The 17,765-nt window shown below is 38.1% G+C and overlaps 1 protein-coding gene across 4 annotated transcripts; it reads left to right on the top strand.

Annotated features, from left to right (window-relative positions):
- The first annotated feature begins 231 nt into the window (after positions 1-231).
- LOC113669146 (uncharacterized) lies at positions 232-15,792 on the top strand. Of its 4 annotated transcripts, none has more exons than XM_027185152.2 (23): positions 232-581; positions 2,719-3,262; positions 4,239-4,966; positions 5,281-5,421; positions 5,533-5,841; positions 6,838-7,110; positions 7,647-7,766; positions 8,101-8,228; positions 8,322-8,358; positions 9,704-9,730; positions 9,952-10,118; positions 10,848-10,904; positions 11,334-11,509; positions 11,838-11,913; positions 12,035-12,111; positions 12,285-12,411; positions 12,760-12,834; positions 12,980-13,069; positions 13,296-13,456; positions 13,748-13,909; positions 14,267-14,346; positions 14,556-14,660; positions 14,770-15,792. In XM_027185152.2, the coding sequence occupies exons 1-23, from the start codon at positions 548-550 to the stop codon at positions 14,931-14,933; spliced, it is 3,858 nt and encodes a 1,285-aa protein (XP_027040953.2). In that variant the 5' UTR covers positions 232-547; the 3' UTR covers positions 14,934-15,792. The 4 variants fall into 4 exon arrangements, with proteins under 4 accessions (XP_027040953.2, XP_089036351.1, XP_089036352.1 ...); XM_089180225.1 differs by having other exon boundaries at positions 240-847; XM_089180226.1 differs by lacking the exon at positions 232-581 and adding an exon at positions 1,002-1,173.
- Positions 15,793-17,765: the final 1,973 nt, after the last annotated feature.

Consider the following 17,765-nt stretch of genomic DNA (forward strand, 5'->3'; position numbering starts at 1 on the left):
AAATCGGTCGGAAGTGATCACAAGCCAGTGTTGGAGTTTCCCTCTGAGGCTTCATTCTAATCATGACGTAAACAACCAGACACTAATGTGCAAAAAAAGGAAAAACGTCAAGTCCATCCGCTAATGACGTAACCACTATGTTGACTTTAAAACACCTAGTGGCTGAATGTCTACTCACTGCTTCCGGTGGCAATGAACCCGTGACTTCCGGTAACAGTAATCGTTATTTTTGGTGTCTCGGGGCCTTTAAACGAGCTAGATATCTGATGTCGCGCGTCTAATCCTTAAGCTATAGTGTTGATTTGGGCCCGTGTTTGGTTATGACCGGGATCAAAGACGCACAGGCGTTTGCGAAAGATGATTTGACAAATGGAACGAATGATTTTAAAACTCTTAGAGCAGGAAACAGACAGAACGGAAGCTAAAATCAACTTGCGCTGCCTTGTCCTTGTCCGCCTTGATTGCAATAATGATTCATTATAAAATTCATTGCATCTAGTGTTAGGCTTTCAGAAAGAAAGGATATATAGTACTTACTGCAGAGGAAATGGTTCTTTTCGCGGTTTTGCCGTTCGATTCGGGTGAGTAGGAAAACACTTTCCTTCCCAGTCTCCCATAATTTTTGCGGAAATGCGCATACTCTGCCTCCATAATTTTTGCATTGCGCATTCGGTTGCTACCAAAGAAGCCAAAGCTCTGCTGTTAGTGAAATATCTTAGCGTTTCACTTCCGATACTTTAAAACATCTATAATGCTGTTTTTTATACCTCAACCGCCGAGAAAACATTTGCTTCAGCCGTAATGGATGTTGTTTTATCAGTCGTTACGCCTTGAGGGACTGTGACAAGTAAGTTTGAAAATATTTTTGCCTTCGACGATTCATCGAATTGTTTTGTTTTGGGGTAGTCGGTCCTGTTTGTTGTTTTCATCATTTAACAAGAGTATTTGTCAATTCGCTCGTGATATCGGCCTCCTTAGGCTTTGAATATAATTAATGTTTCAAAGTGAGCATCACCTTACTTGAGCTACTAGCGAGATCTTCCAATCTCTATCTTGAGTGGTTCAGAGAACGTATTGTTTACCTCAGTTGTAATCAGCTGGCAATTGGACACGAAAATGTTACGTTTAGGCTTCTTCCTTTGTGATGCACAGTATGACAAGAATGATAAATTGGTATGAGTTTACTTTCATTTTTGTCTTGCATTGAATGTAAATGAGCTTCTGTGAAATAGGATTTGGGTGCCTATCGATAACATATTGAAGGGTTATCTACAAACGAGTAACACCTCTAAGAACTTTCCTTATTAAATGACTTTTGTTGTAAGTTTATTTTAGTCTCTAGTCGCCCAAAATAACATTTACGACTTTGTCGTTAACCATGTAAATTTGCGACCAAAAGATCAATTACAGATATTGTGAAGTATACTTAGGTATAGTGTGGACACGAGAAGCCGGCATTCAGTTTCGTTCGTTCCCAGAAAGTGACAATTATTTTAACTTTCACAAGATTCAAAGCATCAAAGTCACCTGTCGGCAAAGACTCACAGCAAACAAGGCTGTGCTAGGCTATAATGTCACAAGTTATATTAGCTTGCCAGCGTAAAAAACAGAGATCATAGACAGTATGTATCAATAGTTCAGTAGTCTTGACAACTTAATCATTACTGACAGTGCAATTTTCTATGTCAATTCACATTTACAATGTGGGAATAAAAGCGGTTGGTTCTTTACAGATTGTTAGCTCATAGCTTTAACAATGCTTGTTTTGTCCAACATTGACCAATAAATGGCTCAGTCCACATGTATTTGTTTTGGCCATTTCTTGTGGTTCTGATGAAAAAGCTTCAGTGTAGAATTTTAGAATGAATCAAAGAGTAAATGAAATCTTTGAGGTGTATAGACATGAGTTAAATGTTCTCTGAAATTGGCATTCCTGGTACCATGTAGAGAAATGAATAGGTGGCAGCTATTTGAAGACTAATTTGTCACATAACAATACTGAAGTGTGAATTATGTGAGTAAGTGGTTTACTGAGAATTGGTAACACTGCTTAAAACTGTGAGAGAAAAATTGTGAAATTGACATCAACATAAAAATTGTTGCTTATAGAAGAGCTTTATAAAGTAATGAATCCTAATTGTTATTTGAAGAGTTGAGTTCCCCTTGTTTCAAGAATGCTAAGATGTGGGATCATTCATGGTCTTTCTCTAAATAGAAAGAGACAAAGTTTTCAACAAGTCAAGACTAAGGTTTTCAGAATTATTTCTACTAAGTGAACATACTTGTCTGGCATGTTCATTCTATTGAACACTCTAAGGTACAGCATAACCCAGGGACAATGAAGTACTAGGGGACCAAGGAAAAGTGGTAGCCTCTGTATGTTATATTGAGACCCTCTAAGCATTTTACTTTTTTGACTGGAATGGGAACTGATGTTATTTGCATTGCAAGGTAATGTTTAGTGAGGACTTTATGTGTTACCTATGATTTAAATTATATATTTTATGTCAATAATTTTGTTATTTTAATCATTTGTTTTGCACATTAAGGGAAGGTAATGTATGGGACTTGAATTCAGGAGTTGAAATATTTTTTGGATTATCAGTTAACTTCCACTTTTTGTCCCTCTTTTTTCACCAAAGTGAAACTTGTTATAGGATAGATGAGTAACATTTTGTACATAATATGTTCACCAACACTATTATGGTCTTTTATCAGGGATGGAAGAAGAAAACAATGGTGGAACACTAGAGGCTGGAGGAAAACTTTCACTTGTCCAGCCTCCCTCTCCCAGGCCTCGTCCTGTGCCCCGTCCACGAAACCAAACCAAAGGACTCAGCAGTACAGACATGAATGGAAAACCTGCAATTACAGCTCCTAAGCCTGTGTTACCTCCAAAGCCGAGACGGCCACCGCCGAATGCACCAGCTGAAAAACCACTGGAAACAAATCAAGATGTTCCATCAAACAACAATAATGATGAGTTACCAGTCGTTAAAGGATGTTCAACAAAACAACATTCAGTAACAGAGAAAAGTAAAGACAATTTAGTGTCCAATAAGGTAATGACTTCTGCTGGTATCACAAACAGCACTGACACAAAACATGTTGAAAATGGACCTGAAAAAGTTGACTCCACAGACGAACAGTGGTATCAACCTTTAAGACCAAGGCAAGGTAGTGATGAGTCAAGCTCAGATGATGCTTATGAGGAATTACCAACTGCAGAACAAAGTAAAGAAAGCAAAGCTACTGCCTCAAGGTCAGTTGACAAGAGTGAACCCCTTAAACCCTAACATCAGTATGCAATATTCTCCTTACCATTCCCGACTTATTTCTTAAGATGATGACTAGGAGATGTTGTTTAAGAATCAAGAGCTTCTTTAGATGGTGATCATTTCCTTTATTCTTGTGGCCTGAATGGATGATTCAGGGGTGATATTGTAAGGAAAACTTACTAGGTGCTAGTCACTCTTAGGGGCTAGGGGTTAAAAGGTTGAGGTGCATCTGAATAAAACTAAAAAATTACGAAAAATCTTCCTCTGTAAGGAAACTTGCAGTTTTACCTTTTTTACAGTTTATTTTCAAGTTTGTGGTACCTTTATTTATATATTAGAAATAATAAAAAAACTGTCCTCTAATTTGTACTTATATTTTATCTCTGAGATTGTGTACAATAAATGTAGTCAATGCAATTTAATGGAGTTAACAACAAAGAACATCAGCGTTCTCTAGTAGTCAGCAGTTTTTCACATATGCGCATGCATTGGAATTCCATGTGCTCTTCGCTTGAGGTGTTCTTGAATGTGGTTTGAGTGTGAACTTGCAGTGTTGTGAGGAGAGCCACCTCATCTTCCAGGCAGTTTTCCCCACCCCTTCCCTACCTCTTTCCACACTTTATTCAGTGTGACGGGTGCCTGTTTCCCTTTCCTGTGAGGGGGCTCATGGCTGGGTTGCCAGGATTTGCCAGCCATGGGAGAAGCCTCCATCTGGGAACTGGCTGCTAACAATGGAAGCTCCTGGATGTTTTAGGCACCCAACCTTCACTTAGTGTTGTGGTTGTTAACTATATTTTGATTGCTATAAGAGGAATTAATGATAAGATATTTACATGTATGTACTTAAAAATTTAACATCTGCATAAAAGTTTTCTTGAATTTTCCAAGAAGTGATCAGAAAATAAAACACACAATTTGTTTCTTTAAGAGGTATTAATAAATCTTGTATTCAATTTCCAGGCCTGATGACCCAAGTAGGTCAGCTGGGAAGTCCTCCCCACCTGTACTTCACAAAGTTAGCAACAGAGACATTAAAGTATCTCCACCTGTCCAACGTAAAATCAGCAACATTGCTAACAAAATGTCACCCCGCCTCCCTTATAAAACTAGTGGTGTGGCAAGTGTAATCTCCCCACAGCATCCTCCTCAACCAAATGACACAAGACAACTGAAAGCTGTTGAAGAGAATATAAAAAATACTAGAAATTTTGAAATTTCAAGTGCCGGTGAGAAGTCAAAGCCTTTGCCACCAAAAAAGCCTCTTCCTTCTTTTCCTAAAGGAATAGGTACTACTGGTCAAAAGCCTGTAATGGGTGAACTGTCAGCAAGTAAACCACACTTACCACAAAAACCTCCCCTTGAGTTATCTTTGTCACCTAAAACTGACCAATCACAAAACTCTGTTGCTGCTCTTGCTCAAAAGTTATCAACAATACCTGTATTTCCTTTCCGAGATGACAATGGCAGCAGAACAGGAGGGGCTGTATTTCCTTCACCTGTTGCTTCTCCATTGTCCTCACCACGCCCTTCACCTCGTAACATCACATCAGGTGCATCCCCAGACAAGTCAAAATTGAAATCTGCGACAGTAATGGCAAAGGTCAGTGAAGTGGGAAAACCTGTACTGTCCTCTAGACCTGGAACTTCACTGCCAAAATCACAAAGTCACGTCACATCTCCTCAACATGGTGGGGATACTAACAGTTTTTCACTTTTATTTGTGATTATAGTATTTTTCTATGATAGCATCTCCATTCAGTAAAAAGCATAGTATGCTTTTTACACACCTGATTCTAGTTTTGTCCTAATGCATGGGAAAGTTTGCATCAATTAGCACAGTTTTCCTTTGTGACCTAATTCATAAAAGGAGTAAACTGAATTGTGAGAGGATTTTACAGAAGTGGGGTCCACAATGCCTACAGCTTGAGACTATGGTTGGAATGAAACTATTGCTTTTTAACCTACAACCTATTGAAATCTATGTTTTACATCTGGCAAATAGGAAAGGAATCAAAGAAGCCTCGTCCAGAGCGACCCATTCCTCCATCAGCAGAGGCTGTTGCAAGAGTGAGGTCACAAACACTGGAGAATCTTGAAGAGGAGGAAAATTATCCCTCAGATGAAGCTGTAAACAAGATACCTGGTTTGTTTCTTTGTTCAGATGGTTCCTTGTTATCAATATCATCAGTTATTATCAGTTTTTTAAAAACATGAGCTGAGACAGTTTGACTAACTTTTGGAATATCATTTGAAGGCCCTGCTAGGAAATCATCTTTACCTGAACAACGCAAAAAAAGATTAGCTTCTCGTCCTCTTTCACGGCGTCTAAGCCCTCATGTTCCTTCAGCTGAACTTGCACAAGCCAGTAGGCGGCCTCCACCTCTTCCACCAGGAGTTAATCCTATTATGGAAAAACCAGCAATACTGAAAGTGCCACCATTGCCTGCCATGCCACGCCCACGACCAATGTCTGCGTATCAACAGACAGAGAGAGATGCTTTCAAGCCCACTTTGGGCAAGACTGTATCAGTAGGAGACATACCAAGAGTTACATTAGCTGAAGGTAATGATATATTGTTACCCTTTGTGTTCATCTTTTGTCATTGTTACTTTGTGTTATCATTCACATTCAAATGTCTTTTCAAAGTTCTAACCAAGCACTCTCTGCAACACATATATATAAACAAAGTGTATAACCAATAATTTCAGCCTTTCTGCTGAAATTTGTAAACCAGCCCCATTATGGAGAGAAGCCCATGTGAAGGCCACTACATCCTCTTGCTCTCATTTCTTTCCTCATACACAGGGTTTGAGCTAGGATTTGATCACTGAGGGACAATTTGTTCCCCTAGCAAAAATTTTGGGGGACATTTTTATTTTTAGGGGGACAGACAAATTAATTTTTGACAATTGCATTTTTTGCTGCTGTCAGTCGTCTTAATGGACCTCTTAGGAAACAACTTTAACGGGTTCAAAAAGGTGATTGTTTGTGATTTGTGATTGGTGGATTTCAATCCATTTGGTGTGTTTCTGTGTTTCAAGGTTCGTTGCTTGTGATCATAATTATGATTGACAGCAGCGAAAAATGCAACATTGTAAAGGCAGCTTTTGAACTTTAGAGTTCGCATGTTTGTGAAAAGGGCAGTAAAGAGTGCCAGGTACATTCACCATGCTTGGTTGAGCATGAGACATATGTGTGCAGTAAAGCATGACTGAAATGTGACTTAAGAATGAACTTTAAACGTGTGATAAAATATATTTTCCACATTCTGTTTCAGCTTGCAATTTCTGTACTGAAATAAAACTCTTAGTATGTGCTTCTTTTTGAGTTTTTTCCCTAAATTTTGAAGGGGACAAATTGTCCCCTTGGCCGTTTTTTTTAAGGGACAATTTCAATTGCAGTGTGGGGTTGTCGCAATGGCACAGCCTGACTCAAACCCTGCATACGTGTACTTATTTCCCAATGTTGCTTGAGAAAAATCTGAGTTTTATTTTAGAGAAGAAATTGTAAATCTTTAATAGTCACAGCTTGTATGTATCTTTGCATATCTCTTACTAGATCAATCTGAGTACTCCTATGCCTATAACCATACTTCCATTGGAGGGACGCCACCCGGGCATGTGGTATCAGAATGTATTCCACCCAACCCACCCTCATTTGTGGCAGACAGTGGTGCATATGTCACACCTGATGAAAATGTTGTCAATGAGTTTATGCGGGATATTTCTGAGGAGAGTACATTGGCATCTTACGAGGTTGCTGATGAGCAAACTGTTGCTGGGCTTATGAGCAGTTTAAAAAGGAAGCAGACACTGAATGGATTGACTGCTGGTAAGCTGACATATTTGTACCATGATAAGGGAAATAAAAAAGTTAACATTTGGTGCTGTGTTCATCAGCCCTAAAAAGCAAACCCTTACCATTGTTTCAGTGACCATAGGGCTGTAGGCACACAGGTGGCTGGAAGGGAAAGTGAAAACTGGTGATACAATGTGCTTGGTTTATGTCATCATCCTTCTTTTCTTGTGGTTTTGATATCAGGAATTCCAAAATACACACATTTATGAGTTATTATCAGCTGTATTTCTAAGATGGACACTTAGAAGTTGAATACTGTAACAGGAACTTTTAGCTATAAATTATTTTGTGATGATTAACAATGGCTCTATGGGTACTAAGTACAGGTTCATATAAACTGCTGTATATTCAGACTGACTCTGTTTTACTGTGTAGGTGCCTTTATGTGTTCAGCTCTATATCCAGACAAGCAGTCTTGAACACTTTGTTTCAGGAAATTGAGTCTATTATGCCATGATTTACTTATGAACCAACAGTGTTGTGACATTTGAACATGTTTCATGTAACAGATGTGAGTACAGATGACACAGAGACAGACTCGTCTAACAGTGATGGTCATGAATACTTGGAGCCACCCTTGGAACAAAGTGATGAACAACTAGATCCCCATGATACCGACGATGATGATGGTATATATTTCCTTTTATTGATAAAAGTACATAATTATTTAAATAGTACGGTGAAATATGTCGGAAATGGATTCACTGTCAATTATCAATGAAATGGATCCACAATCAATCAGCAATTTTCTTAGAATGGCCCCACTTCATATTCAGTTTCTTTCTCTTTGACCCTCAATTTACTTCCTTGAGGCCCTCTCTTCTTGTTTATGTTTTTTTTTCGTTTTCGTAAGATGATAACAAAATGATATCCTTACTGCTTTTGAAAGGCACACCTTTTACTGCAGCAACTGATGTATTTCTGGTTACTTTCTAAATTCCTTATTTGTTTATCAACTTATAGCATCTTCAGAGAACTCATTTTCGTCAGATTCATCACATGAATACTGTGTTCCACCTGAAAACCTTCGTCCTCCTGAGCCACCTTCAGATGGAGATGAATATCATGAAGTAGAAGGAATTTATGTGGAGGTAACACACAAACATTGCAATGTTGAAAAAGTGGCCACTAACTTTCTCTTGAAAATATTCAGTTAGAATAACTCTCTTGCTCTTATTTTCCAGCCTTCTGTCAAGTCTCCAAGGGACCCGTTTTCTTCAGGTACAGATATTTGAAAATACTTAATGTTGCAGCATTAGAGATGTGTACACTACAAGATGACTAGTTAACCCTTCAACTCCCAAGATGGTTAATTATTCCTCTCTAGCTGCTACAAGTTTCCTTGTAAATTAGTTACAGAAAATTTGGTGTTGGATCAAGGTAACAACTTGTGCCTGCAGTTAAGTTTGAGTATAATTATTGTGTGTTCACTGGTTAATGAATTTATATTGTGTGATAAGAATACATGAAAGTCATATATTTGTACTGCGGAAAATACATTTTAAGCAAATGAAGATCATCGCAGTATATACTCAACTTAAGCAGTTGAGAAATAAGGCCTGAAAAAAATTCAGGCCTGAACGGGAATCGAACCCATGACCTCTGCGAATACCGGTGCAGCGCTCTAACCAACTGAGCTATCAAGCCAACTGGGAGCTGGTCAATTGTGAGTTCGTTATATACCCGTAGATGGAGAAGGTGTGATAAGAATACATGAAAGTCATATATTTGTACTGCGGAAAATACATTTTAAGCAAATGAAGATCATCGCAGTATATACTCAACTTAAGCAGTTGAGAAATAAGGCCTGAAAAAAATTCAGGCCTGAACAGGAATCGAACCCATGACCTCTGCGAATACCGGTGCAGCGCTCTAACCAACTGAGCTATCAAGCCAACTGGGAGCTGGTCAATTGTGAGCTGGTCAACTGCTTAAGTTGAGTATATACTGCGATGATCTTCATTTGCTTAAAATGTATTTTCCGCAGTACAAATATATGACTTTCATGTATTCTTATCACACCTTCTCCATCTACGGGTATATAACGAACTCACAATTGACCAGCTCCCAGTTGGCTTGATAGCTCAGTTGGTTAGAGCGCTGCACCGGTATTCGCAGAGGTCATGGGTTCGATTCCCGTTCAGGCCTGAATTTTTTTCAGGCCTTATTTCTCAACTGCTTAAGTTGAGTATATACTGCGATGATCTTCATTTGCTTAAAATGAATTTATATTATTGGGAGATAGGGAGAAGTTAAATGCTAATCAGCTCTGATAGCTACAGGGTTAAGTAAAATTATTATCAAAAGTTACTAGTGATTTGTCTAAGAGCAGAATTTATTTAGAACAAGTTTGAAGGCAAGGTTGATTAAGTTCTTACAGAGCTGTTATCATTGTATGTATTGTAGCTATAATGTGAGCATATTAATCATATTGTGAGAAAAGACTGATCCTTTGAACGAAGTGGGGTTGCTTTTTTTATTGTGGTAAACTTAACAACTCCTGATCCACCCTCATAATAATAACAATTGTTATTTGTGATAATAAGTCTTATAATTTCTGTTTTAGACGAGGAGAAAGACAGTCTTTCTGAGGGTTAGTGAATGATGTGCTTTGTTACCATGCATGTATGTTCTTGGCTCTTGTTTTGATATGAGCTACATTTGCATTTTGTTAAATGATTAAAGGAAAATCTTCGTTAAAAAATATGAAATGCATAGTCATACACGATTCTCAAGTTTTGTTTGGAAACTCCTCTGTCTTGGTGGTAGGAGTAGCCCAATGTAAGTAGGTTACACTACGTTGTTGTTTTACAGAGCCCCTGTACCAAGTTTACAACAGGCGCACTCTCCGACGTGAAAGAAACCTCAGCCGTCGTAGACTGAGTAGTGATGTGAGTGATTTGTCAGTAAATGATGAAGTAGAGGAACTAACAAAAGGAACAATGAGAAACATGAGGATGCTATGGTGTGAACTACCACAGGTTTGTTTCATGACCACTTCATCATCAAGTTTACATGTAGCCAGCAACGTGGGCGTCTTATTAGGGCGCCTTAACGTTATAAATTTGTGATTGTTTATCCAAATGGCCATTTTGATTGACTTTCACTCACCCGTTTGGTAAAAATTTATTTCTCATCCCACTCTTCAACTGCCATAAAAATCAAAGATGGCTGTCACAATTTTCACCAAGAGAGTACTTTGCAATTGCTGGCCAAAATTACGCCTGCTTTGCAGGCTATGTCAGATTAGAAATTTAGTGATAACTAGATTTAACTCCTAGATCACTTGGACATGGTTGTCTTCATAGATGTGTTAAGGATCATGGGTGTAGGTAAGATTTTCCAGTAAGAAAGTGGGTCATAAACTAGCTTGGAATGGACTTGTCCTTTGAAATTTGTTCTATTAACAAATAACAATTTCTCAGTTCTTTTAACTAAAAAGGGATTGATAGGGACGTTTGAACCGCCACTGAGGAACACCCTTAAAAGGAAATACTTCCGTTTTGCTTTTGGTTGAGCTATGTCTTCTTTTTTTCTCCTGGACTCTGATTTCACTGTTGCATTTCTCTGTTACATGGAAAATGTTCAAATGCTAGATCAGTGTTAGTTTAGATTAATTTTTTTCCTTGTCCTAGTAAAGCAATGGTTATTCCAGTCACTTTGATAATATTTCTCTCTTTCTCTTTTTTTTTTTTTTACTTTTCCATCAGGTTAAAGCAAGCGGAATTTTAGACAGCATGAAATCAGAAGAACGTAAACGCCAAGAGGTTTGTTTCACTGCGCTAATAAACGCAATCTGTAGAAGTGTTAGAAAGACGGGTTGGGTTCAGTAGGACTCTACTTTATATGTATGAAGAGGAGAGTGGTATATATCAATACTTGGAAAATGAACCTGCTTGGGTGAAACGAACCGTTCTGTTTCACAATTGATTATCCAGTTAAAAATTATTGAAGTAAGGGCTTTAGTGGCGTTATTTGAGTCCATTACGGAGACAAAGTTGTTGTATTGAGAAACGTTTCCAACATACTTAGGTACAACTGTAAATATTTTTGTCTTTGAGCCCGTTGAAATACTGTACTACCTGCTCCGCAAGATACTTGTGCAAGGCGGAAGTCCTCCTCTAACAAATTTTTAGTCGTTGTATTACTCCCATTTGTACTTACCATTAAGTGCCCAATGTTTTTTTTTTTTGTAGGCTATGTTTGAGGTTATCACTTCAGAGGCAAGTTATCTCAAGAGCCTCAACATTCTTAGATCACACTTCATAAACTCAGAAGAGTTGTCCTCTGGCTCCTCTCTGTGTGTTCTAGAACGAGGCCAGTCACATGTGCTATTTTCAAACATCAGTTCCATTAAAGCGGTCAGTGAGAGGTAAGTTTGGACTCAGGGTATGACATTTAGACAGTTACTGAAGTGGTGCCCTTCGTGATTCATAGTGTAGTTATTTTTTAGTACTTTCTAACTTCTTGTAAACGCTACGGCGGCTGAGGCATGAAAAAAGTGCAAATCCCTAAGTCCATGTGCGTCTCGGGCTACTCCGCTTCAAGTTGACAATAATCATTAAGATATTGGAAAGGTTCTGAACAATTCTTCGGGAACCAACTTTCTCCTACGCGGGAGAAACCTGAGAATAAATCACAATGAGGCTGAATCCAGGGTTACAGTGAGTTTTCCAGCTAACAAATACTCAATATCTTAGTTTCCTCCAGGCCCTCCGAGCACGTCAAAAAGAGGCTGTGGTTATATCGTCTATCAGTGACATCATCGAAGAGCATGTAAGTGAAATGAGCCGTCCGCTTCTCAAGATTTAAAACAAAGTTTCAGAATTTACCTGTTTCGACTGTCTGAAAATAATTTGTTCAGCACGCTTATCGTATGAAATATTTCCATACACAGGCCACAAGATATTTCGAAGTCTACGTAAAATACTGTTCCAACCAGATCTATCAGGACAGAGCATTAAAAAATCTGAGGTAAGTATCATGATCTGTTCTCCATTTATCGACACTTGTTGATATGCGGTTTAAATTAACTGGATGTCTGAAAAACTGAAATTTTCGTGTGCTTTTTAATGGGATTTTTAATGACTCATCTTCCCCCAGCTATCGTTTTCATCGACTTAATGGTGCTGTTGTTGTTGTTGCAGGAAAAATGTGAAATTTCTTGAGGCAGTTTCGAAACTCCAATCAAGTAATCAAGCGCAGGGTTTGACGCTACAGTCGTTTTTAGTTCTTCCCATGCAGAGAATAACACGGCTTCCCTTGCTCGTAAATGTAAGTATCAACCGTTATGATCAAACATCACATGACCCACATCAGAACATGTTAACGTACTGCATGCAGCCTTGCTGGATACGACTTTATTTTTCACAGGCGTGTGGTATTCACAGGCGTTGTCTCTTCGGAATCATTCCACGCCCCAGCTGTCTGAATGGCGGTTTTAATGATTTTAGGGTATCAGTAATAAATCTTATTTCCCAGGAGAGGGTTAGTAGCTTCAGCTATCCTAAGTTAACAAGATTCAGGATTGGTCACCCGTTCCCCTCCTCCACCTGGGCTGACGAGCAAGTTGCTGCTGAGTGACTGTCATAGCACTCTACTAACTACATCCCTCTCTTCCAGGCGATTTGTACGCGATGTGAACCGGGTAGTGATGAGTTTAGCAAGTCAGACCGAGCATTAGCTGCTATCAATAAGGTGAATTTTATTATCTGTTTTCGCTATGCTGTTATTCAACATCCAAAGAATTCCTTTTTCGCCATTCTTTTTTCATGGTCAACAGGTTAATGAAAGACTTCGGCATCGGCTCAAGAGTTTATTAGCGAGTTTTGATCTTTTTCAGATTGTGAACAACTGTAACGAGGGAGCAAGAAAAATGGAACGGATGGAAGAAATTTGTGTTATACAAACACAGATAGAGTTTAAAACAAAGGTGAGAAAACGCAACCAATCCTTCTTTACTAACACGTAAGTACCATATCTTGTGTACGATATTTACTTCCACGCAACTGAAATTTACCAAAGACCTTTTTCATCGATGATTTGTTATCAGTACAGTCTTGTCAGTTAATTGTTATAAGAAGTGTTGAATTTTTAAAGCGAGGTAGCATGGAGATGAGAGTGTGATACAATCTGTTTCTGTTTTTGTTTATCTTTAGCCCCTCGCCCTCGCCACGTCATCGCGTTATTTGCTCAGACGAGGTGACCTACTTCAAGTGGTGGAGGACTCTAAAAGTCCATTGAAGTTATTGAGACCCAAGTTAAGACCGTTGTACATGTTTCTGTTCAATGATCTGCTGCTCTTGGCGAAGAAGAAGAGGTACTAACCTGATTATACATAGTTTTTATTATTTCATTTGAAAAGTGATTTGGAGTTCTTTTTCTGAAATGTTTGTCCTAAAACTGTCAGTTTTATTTTTTTATTTTGCAAAGAAGCCCTATTTGAGAATGGATTTGCAACGAAAGTAATTGCAACTTGTGGCTGGGGTCTCAGTCCTCCCGCGCACTCAAGTTTTTGTCCTTTTCCTACGTATGCGATATGTTATTTAAACGTCTTCCTTTTATTTAAAGCCTTGTTGGTCACGCTATGTTTTTTGTTTTTGTCTTCTAGCGATAATCGTTTCTTAATCCAGGATTACGCCACACGCACCATGACCCAAGTTGATGAGGCCCCGCAGGATTGTAGCGTGAATGTTGATCACATGTTCTCTTTGGTTTTATTGGAAAACTCCGAGGGGAAAACTAAAGAGTTTCTTCTTGTTGGAAACACTGAGTAAGTTGTTCACATCTAGTGGTGTTTGTCGATATTCTGTTGTAATTTCCTGGATGAGAAAAATTTCCTGAAAAACACTGTCTTGGTAAGGGAATGGAGAGGGGTCTGTTTTATTTTTCGAATGAGTCATTCAGAATTTGAGTGAGCGTTCAGTAAACCTACCAAAAAAAGTCATCCACGCAACCATTTTCCTTGTGTTTAAATGTTAAAGCACGGTATCGTACACAACCTGCCTATATCATTCCCGCTCATTCTTTATAACGTTAGACTTACTGTTATATTTCCCAAGGGCAATATTTTCCATTCGTTTGCATTCAATTCTATTTTATCTTCTGATTGTTCAATTCTTTCTCATAGAACTGACAAGACTCGTTGGATGGAAGCCTTCAAGCCCCCTGTAGCCGAACAAGAAGGAGAAACTGTTTATGCTGATTGGGGTAAATACACTTGTTATCACCAGTCACCATATGATTTCTCACAATAACATTCATACACCGTAAGGGAGAGAGGCGGCGTGATCACTAAAAAAATGTCAATTGGGATGCATTTTCTTCTTGTAGAAACAATCTCATGATGAAAATTACAGTAAAACTTTTCGCATTATCTAAGACCCAAGCAATAAGCTAGTTACTAAATTTGTTTACAGACTGCCCCCAGGTGAACGCTCTTCACAACTACACTGCTCAACAACCCGACGAGCTCTCTCTTTACGAAGGTGACGTCATCAATGTCTTGAAAAAACTCCCGGATGGTAAGTAAATTTCCCTTTTCCAGAACTAAGTTTCCTTTTGTTTCCTTTTGCTGCGCCTGGTTAATGTCATTGGCAGTTTACCTTATAACATGTTTGCGTTCTCTGCCAGGGTGGTATCATGGAGAGAGGTTGTGTGACGGAACTCAGGGCTGGTTTCCAGCCAATCATACTGAAGAAATACTGAATGATCATGTCCGGGCCCGCAATTTACGTCAGCGGTATAGACTGTTGGCAGCTTCTCAACATTTAATTGGTGGAACACTTAAGATTTAATTACCTTTGTATTGTTCAAAATTTTGAAGTTTAGTCTCAATTGTATTTCCAAAATTCATCTCTATTTTGTAAATAGTGAAAACCAGAATGTTGTTAGATAAGATACATATTTTAGTACAATATTTTTATAGCAGTATAATTTTTGCCTTTTTTTTACTAGCCTACAATTTTATATTTTTGGGAATTAAATATAATCGTTTTAACTTTATGAAAGCGCATAAATGCTTCTAGAAAAATTGATCCTAGGTGTACAGTTTTGGACTTTGATTTCCCTGCTCTGTTTAATGGTAGGCCCAGTTTAACTTCAATTATGAAATTGAAATGGTTAGTAGAATACAGAATAATTATTTGAAGCGTGGGTATGCGAGGAAGTTGTACTGTGGATAAAGTGAATAGACAAAAAGTCAACCGGTTGACAATTTTATCACTGAGTTTCAAATTCTTGCTTATTAATTGTATCATAGTTCAAACTTTTTTTAATATCCCTTGGATACATGCATTTTCAGCGGTATTTAATTCGAATCGTAATATATATACTTGAACTGAACGAAGTATAGACTTGAAATGAAGTTTATTTTCATTTTAGTTTACTAATTTTGAATCACCAAACATCTTATAATTACTTGTTGTAAGTTACTGGTGAATTTAAAATGATTAGAAAGGAATGTTAACTTGTCATAGTTGATGATGTACCGTACATACGCTCTAAATTAAGGTAAGTAGGTCACATTGCCAAATGAAAGTAAGGTATCGCTCTCGTAACTTTTTTTGGAAGGACTTCAAGTCCAATATACTGTTAAAATTATTTTCTGTGCAATGTCGTCGTTTACAAGGAATAAACATCAAACAAATTGTTATATTTTCTCATGTTTCCACTGTATTGTTTGTTTATTTTGTAACTTCTCACGTAACATCGATTTGATGATCAGGAGAATAACAATAATAATAATAATAATAAGTCTTTATTAAGCACTCTAAACAACAAACGTGTTTAGTTACAATGATATGAAATCAGCAAGTATAAAACTAATAAACTAACTAAATTACTAACTGAATAACTAATAAGAGAACAAACATCTATTAATAAAGGTCCTTTTGAAACGTTCAGTTCTGACAAGCGGGAGAATATAATTATGGCGCCTCTTACGTAGCGTATCCATTGTTCGCTCTGGTGGCAAAAGGTCATCTAAAGCTGTTGGAAAATCGCTGTCGGTGATCTTGGCCCACAACTTCTTATCTTTTAGAATAATAATATTTTCAATCGAAAAAAGCTCTTTACAGTAGCCAAGCTTAAAAGCTCTCTTGAACAGCCTGTCTATGCGACTCAGATACTTATGATAATACGCGCAGCCCCATACTTCTACAGCATATGTAAATATAGGTAGAATAAGACTGATAAAGAGAAGATGAAGATGATCCAGCGGCAGTCCATAGAATTTACAAACACGTAAGATGTACAGACGACTACTGGCTTTCGATATAATATTATCAAAATGTAAATCCCAGTTACACGGATCGGATTGAAAAGTTACACCCAACAACTTCAGACATGGTTTACGCTCTATAGAAACCAGAGGAGCAGGTAAGGCCTTAGTGGATTTGCCTCTAAGAAGCATCTCCCACGTTTTCTTGAAGTTTAGTTGCATACGATTAGCAGATGTCCATGCGACGATCGATCGGACCTCCTCAGCTGCTAAATTGCCGTTATTAGCCAGCGATTTTACTGGAATACTTAATGTTAAATCATCAGCATATTTCACAAGTAAATTCTGATTTGGTAGAATGGCCTTAATATCATTGACCATAATAGAAAATAGTATAGGGCCTAAAACTGTCCCCTGAGGGACACCTCTATTGATATTTACATAGTCCGTGACAATGGCATCAACAACAACTCTTTGTTTCCTGTTCTGTAAAAAACTAATAATCCAATTGGTCACGTATGGATTTATATCAAGTGTTTTCAACTTAGAGCAGAGGATATCATGAGGGACCGAATCAAAAGCTTTGCTGAAATCAAAAGAGAAGATTCTAACACAATCAAAACCCGACTCAAGCCATTTCAGCCAAGCATATTGACACTTAATTAAGGCCATTGTCGTATTGTGGCCTTTGCGGTATGCAAACTGGTCGAAGCTAATGAAGTTCTTCATATATTGAGATAATTCTTGTCTGTATACAAGACGTTCAAAAACCCTCATTATTACATTAGTCAGCGAAATAGGCCGCAACTGTGTGCAATTTTTAAAGTTGGGCTCTTTAGGCAAGGGAGTTATGTCGGCCAATTTCCAAAGATCAGGCACAATGTGATTTTCCAAAGAACAGTTGAAAATATGGGTAACAACAGGAGCGAGGTCGTACGCAAACTCTTTCCAAAACCAGTACGGGATTCCATCTGGACCAGAGGCAGTTCTTTTTAATTTCAGTAGACTCCTGGTAACACTGGAGACCGTTAAAACAGGCATCTCGCTTGATTCCGGGATAGTGACAGTGTCAATGGGTTTATAAAGGGGATCAGTGTTAATGGAACAGAAAAAATTATTGATCTCGCTCGGGGAGACAAAGTTCTTGATTTTAATAGCCAAATTGCGGAATCTGCTTTTGTATTACAAAGAAGGTTAATAAGGACGATAACCCCACTTGGCTCGAATTTCATATACTATCAAAGTACTGCAACTGACTCCTACGAATTCGTAAAGCATTTATTGATCTTTTACTAAAGGCAGGCCATTCATTTTGTCCTGCATTCCAACGTGTTAAAAACGTTCATGATAGCTTGCGTTCCTAGAGTAAGTTTTAAACTGAACCCCCAAGCGCTATGTGAGATGTATT

Source organism: Pocillopora damicornis, chromosome 8 (assembly GCF_964200805.1).
Source record: "Pocillopora damicornis chromosome 8, jaPocDami1.2, whole genome shotgun sequence".
Taxonomy (NCBI): Eukaryota; Metazoa; Cnidaria; class Anthozoa; order Scleractinia; family Pocilloporidae; genus Pocillopora; species Pocillopora damicornis.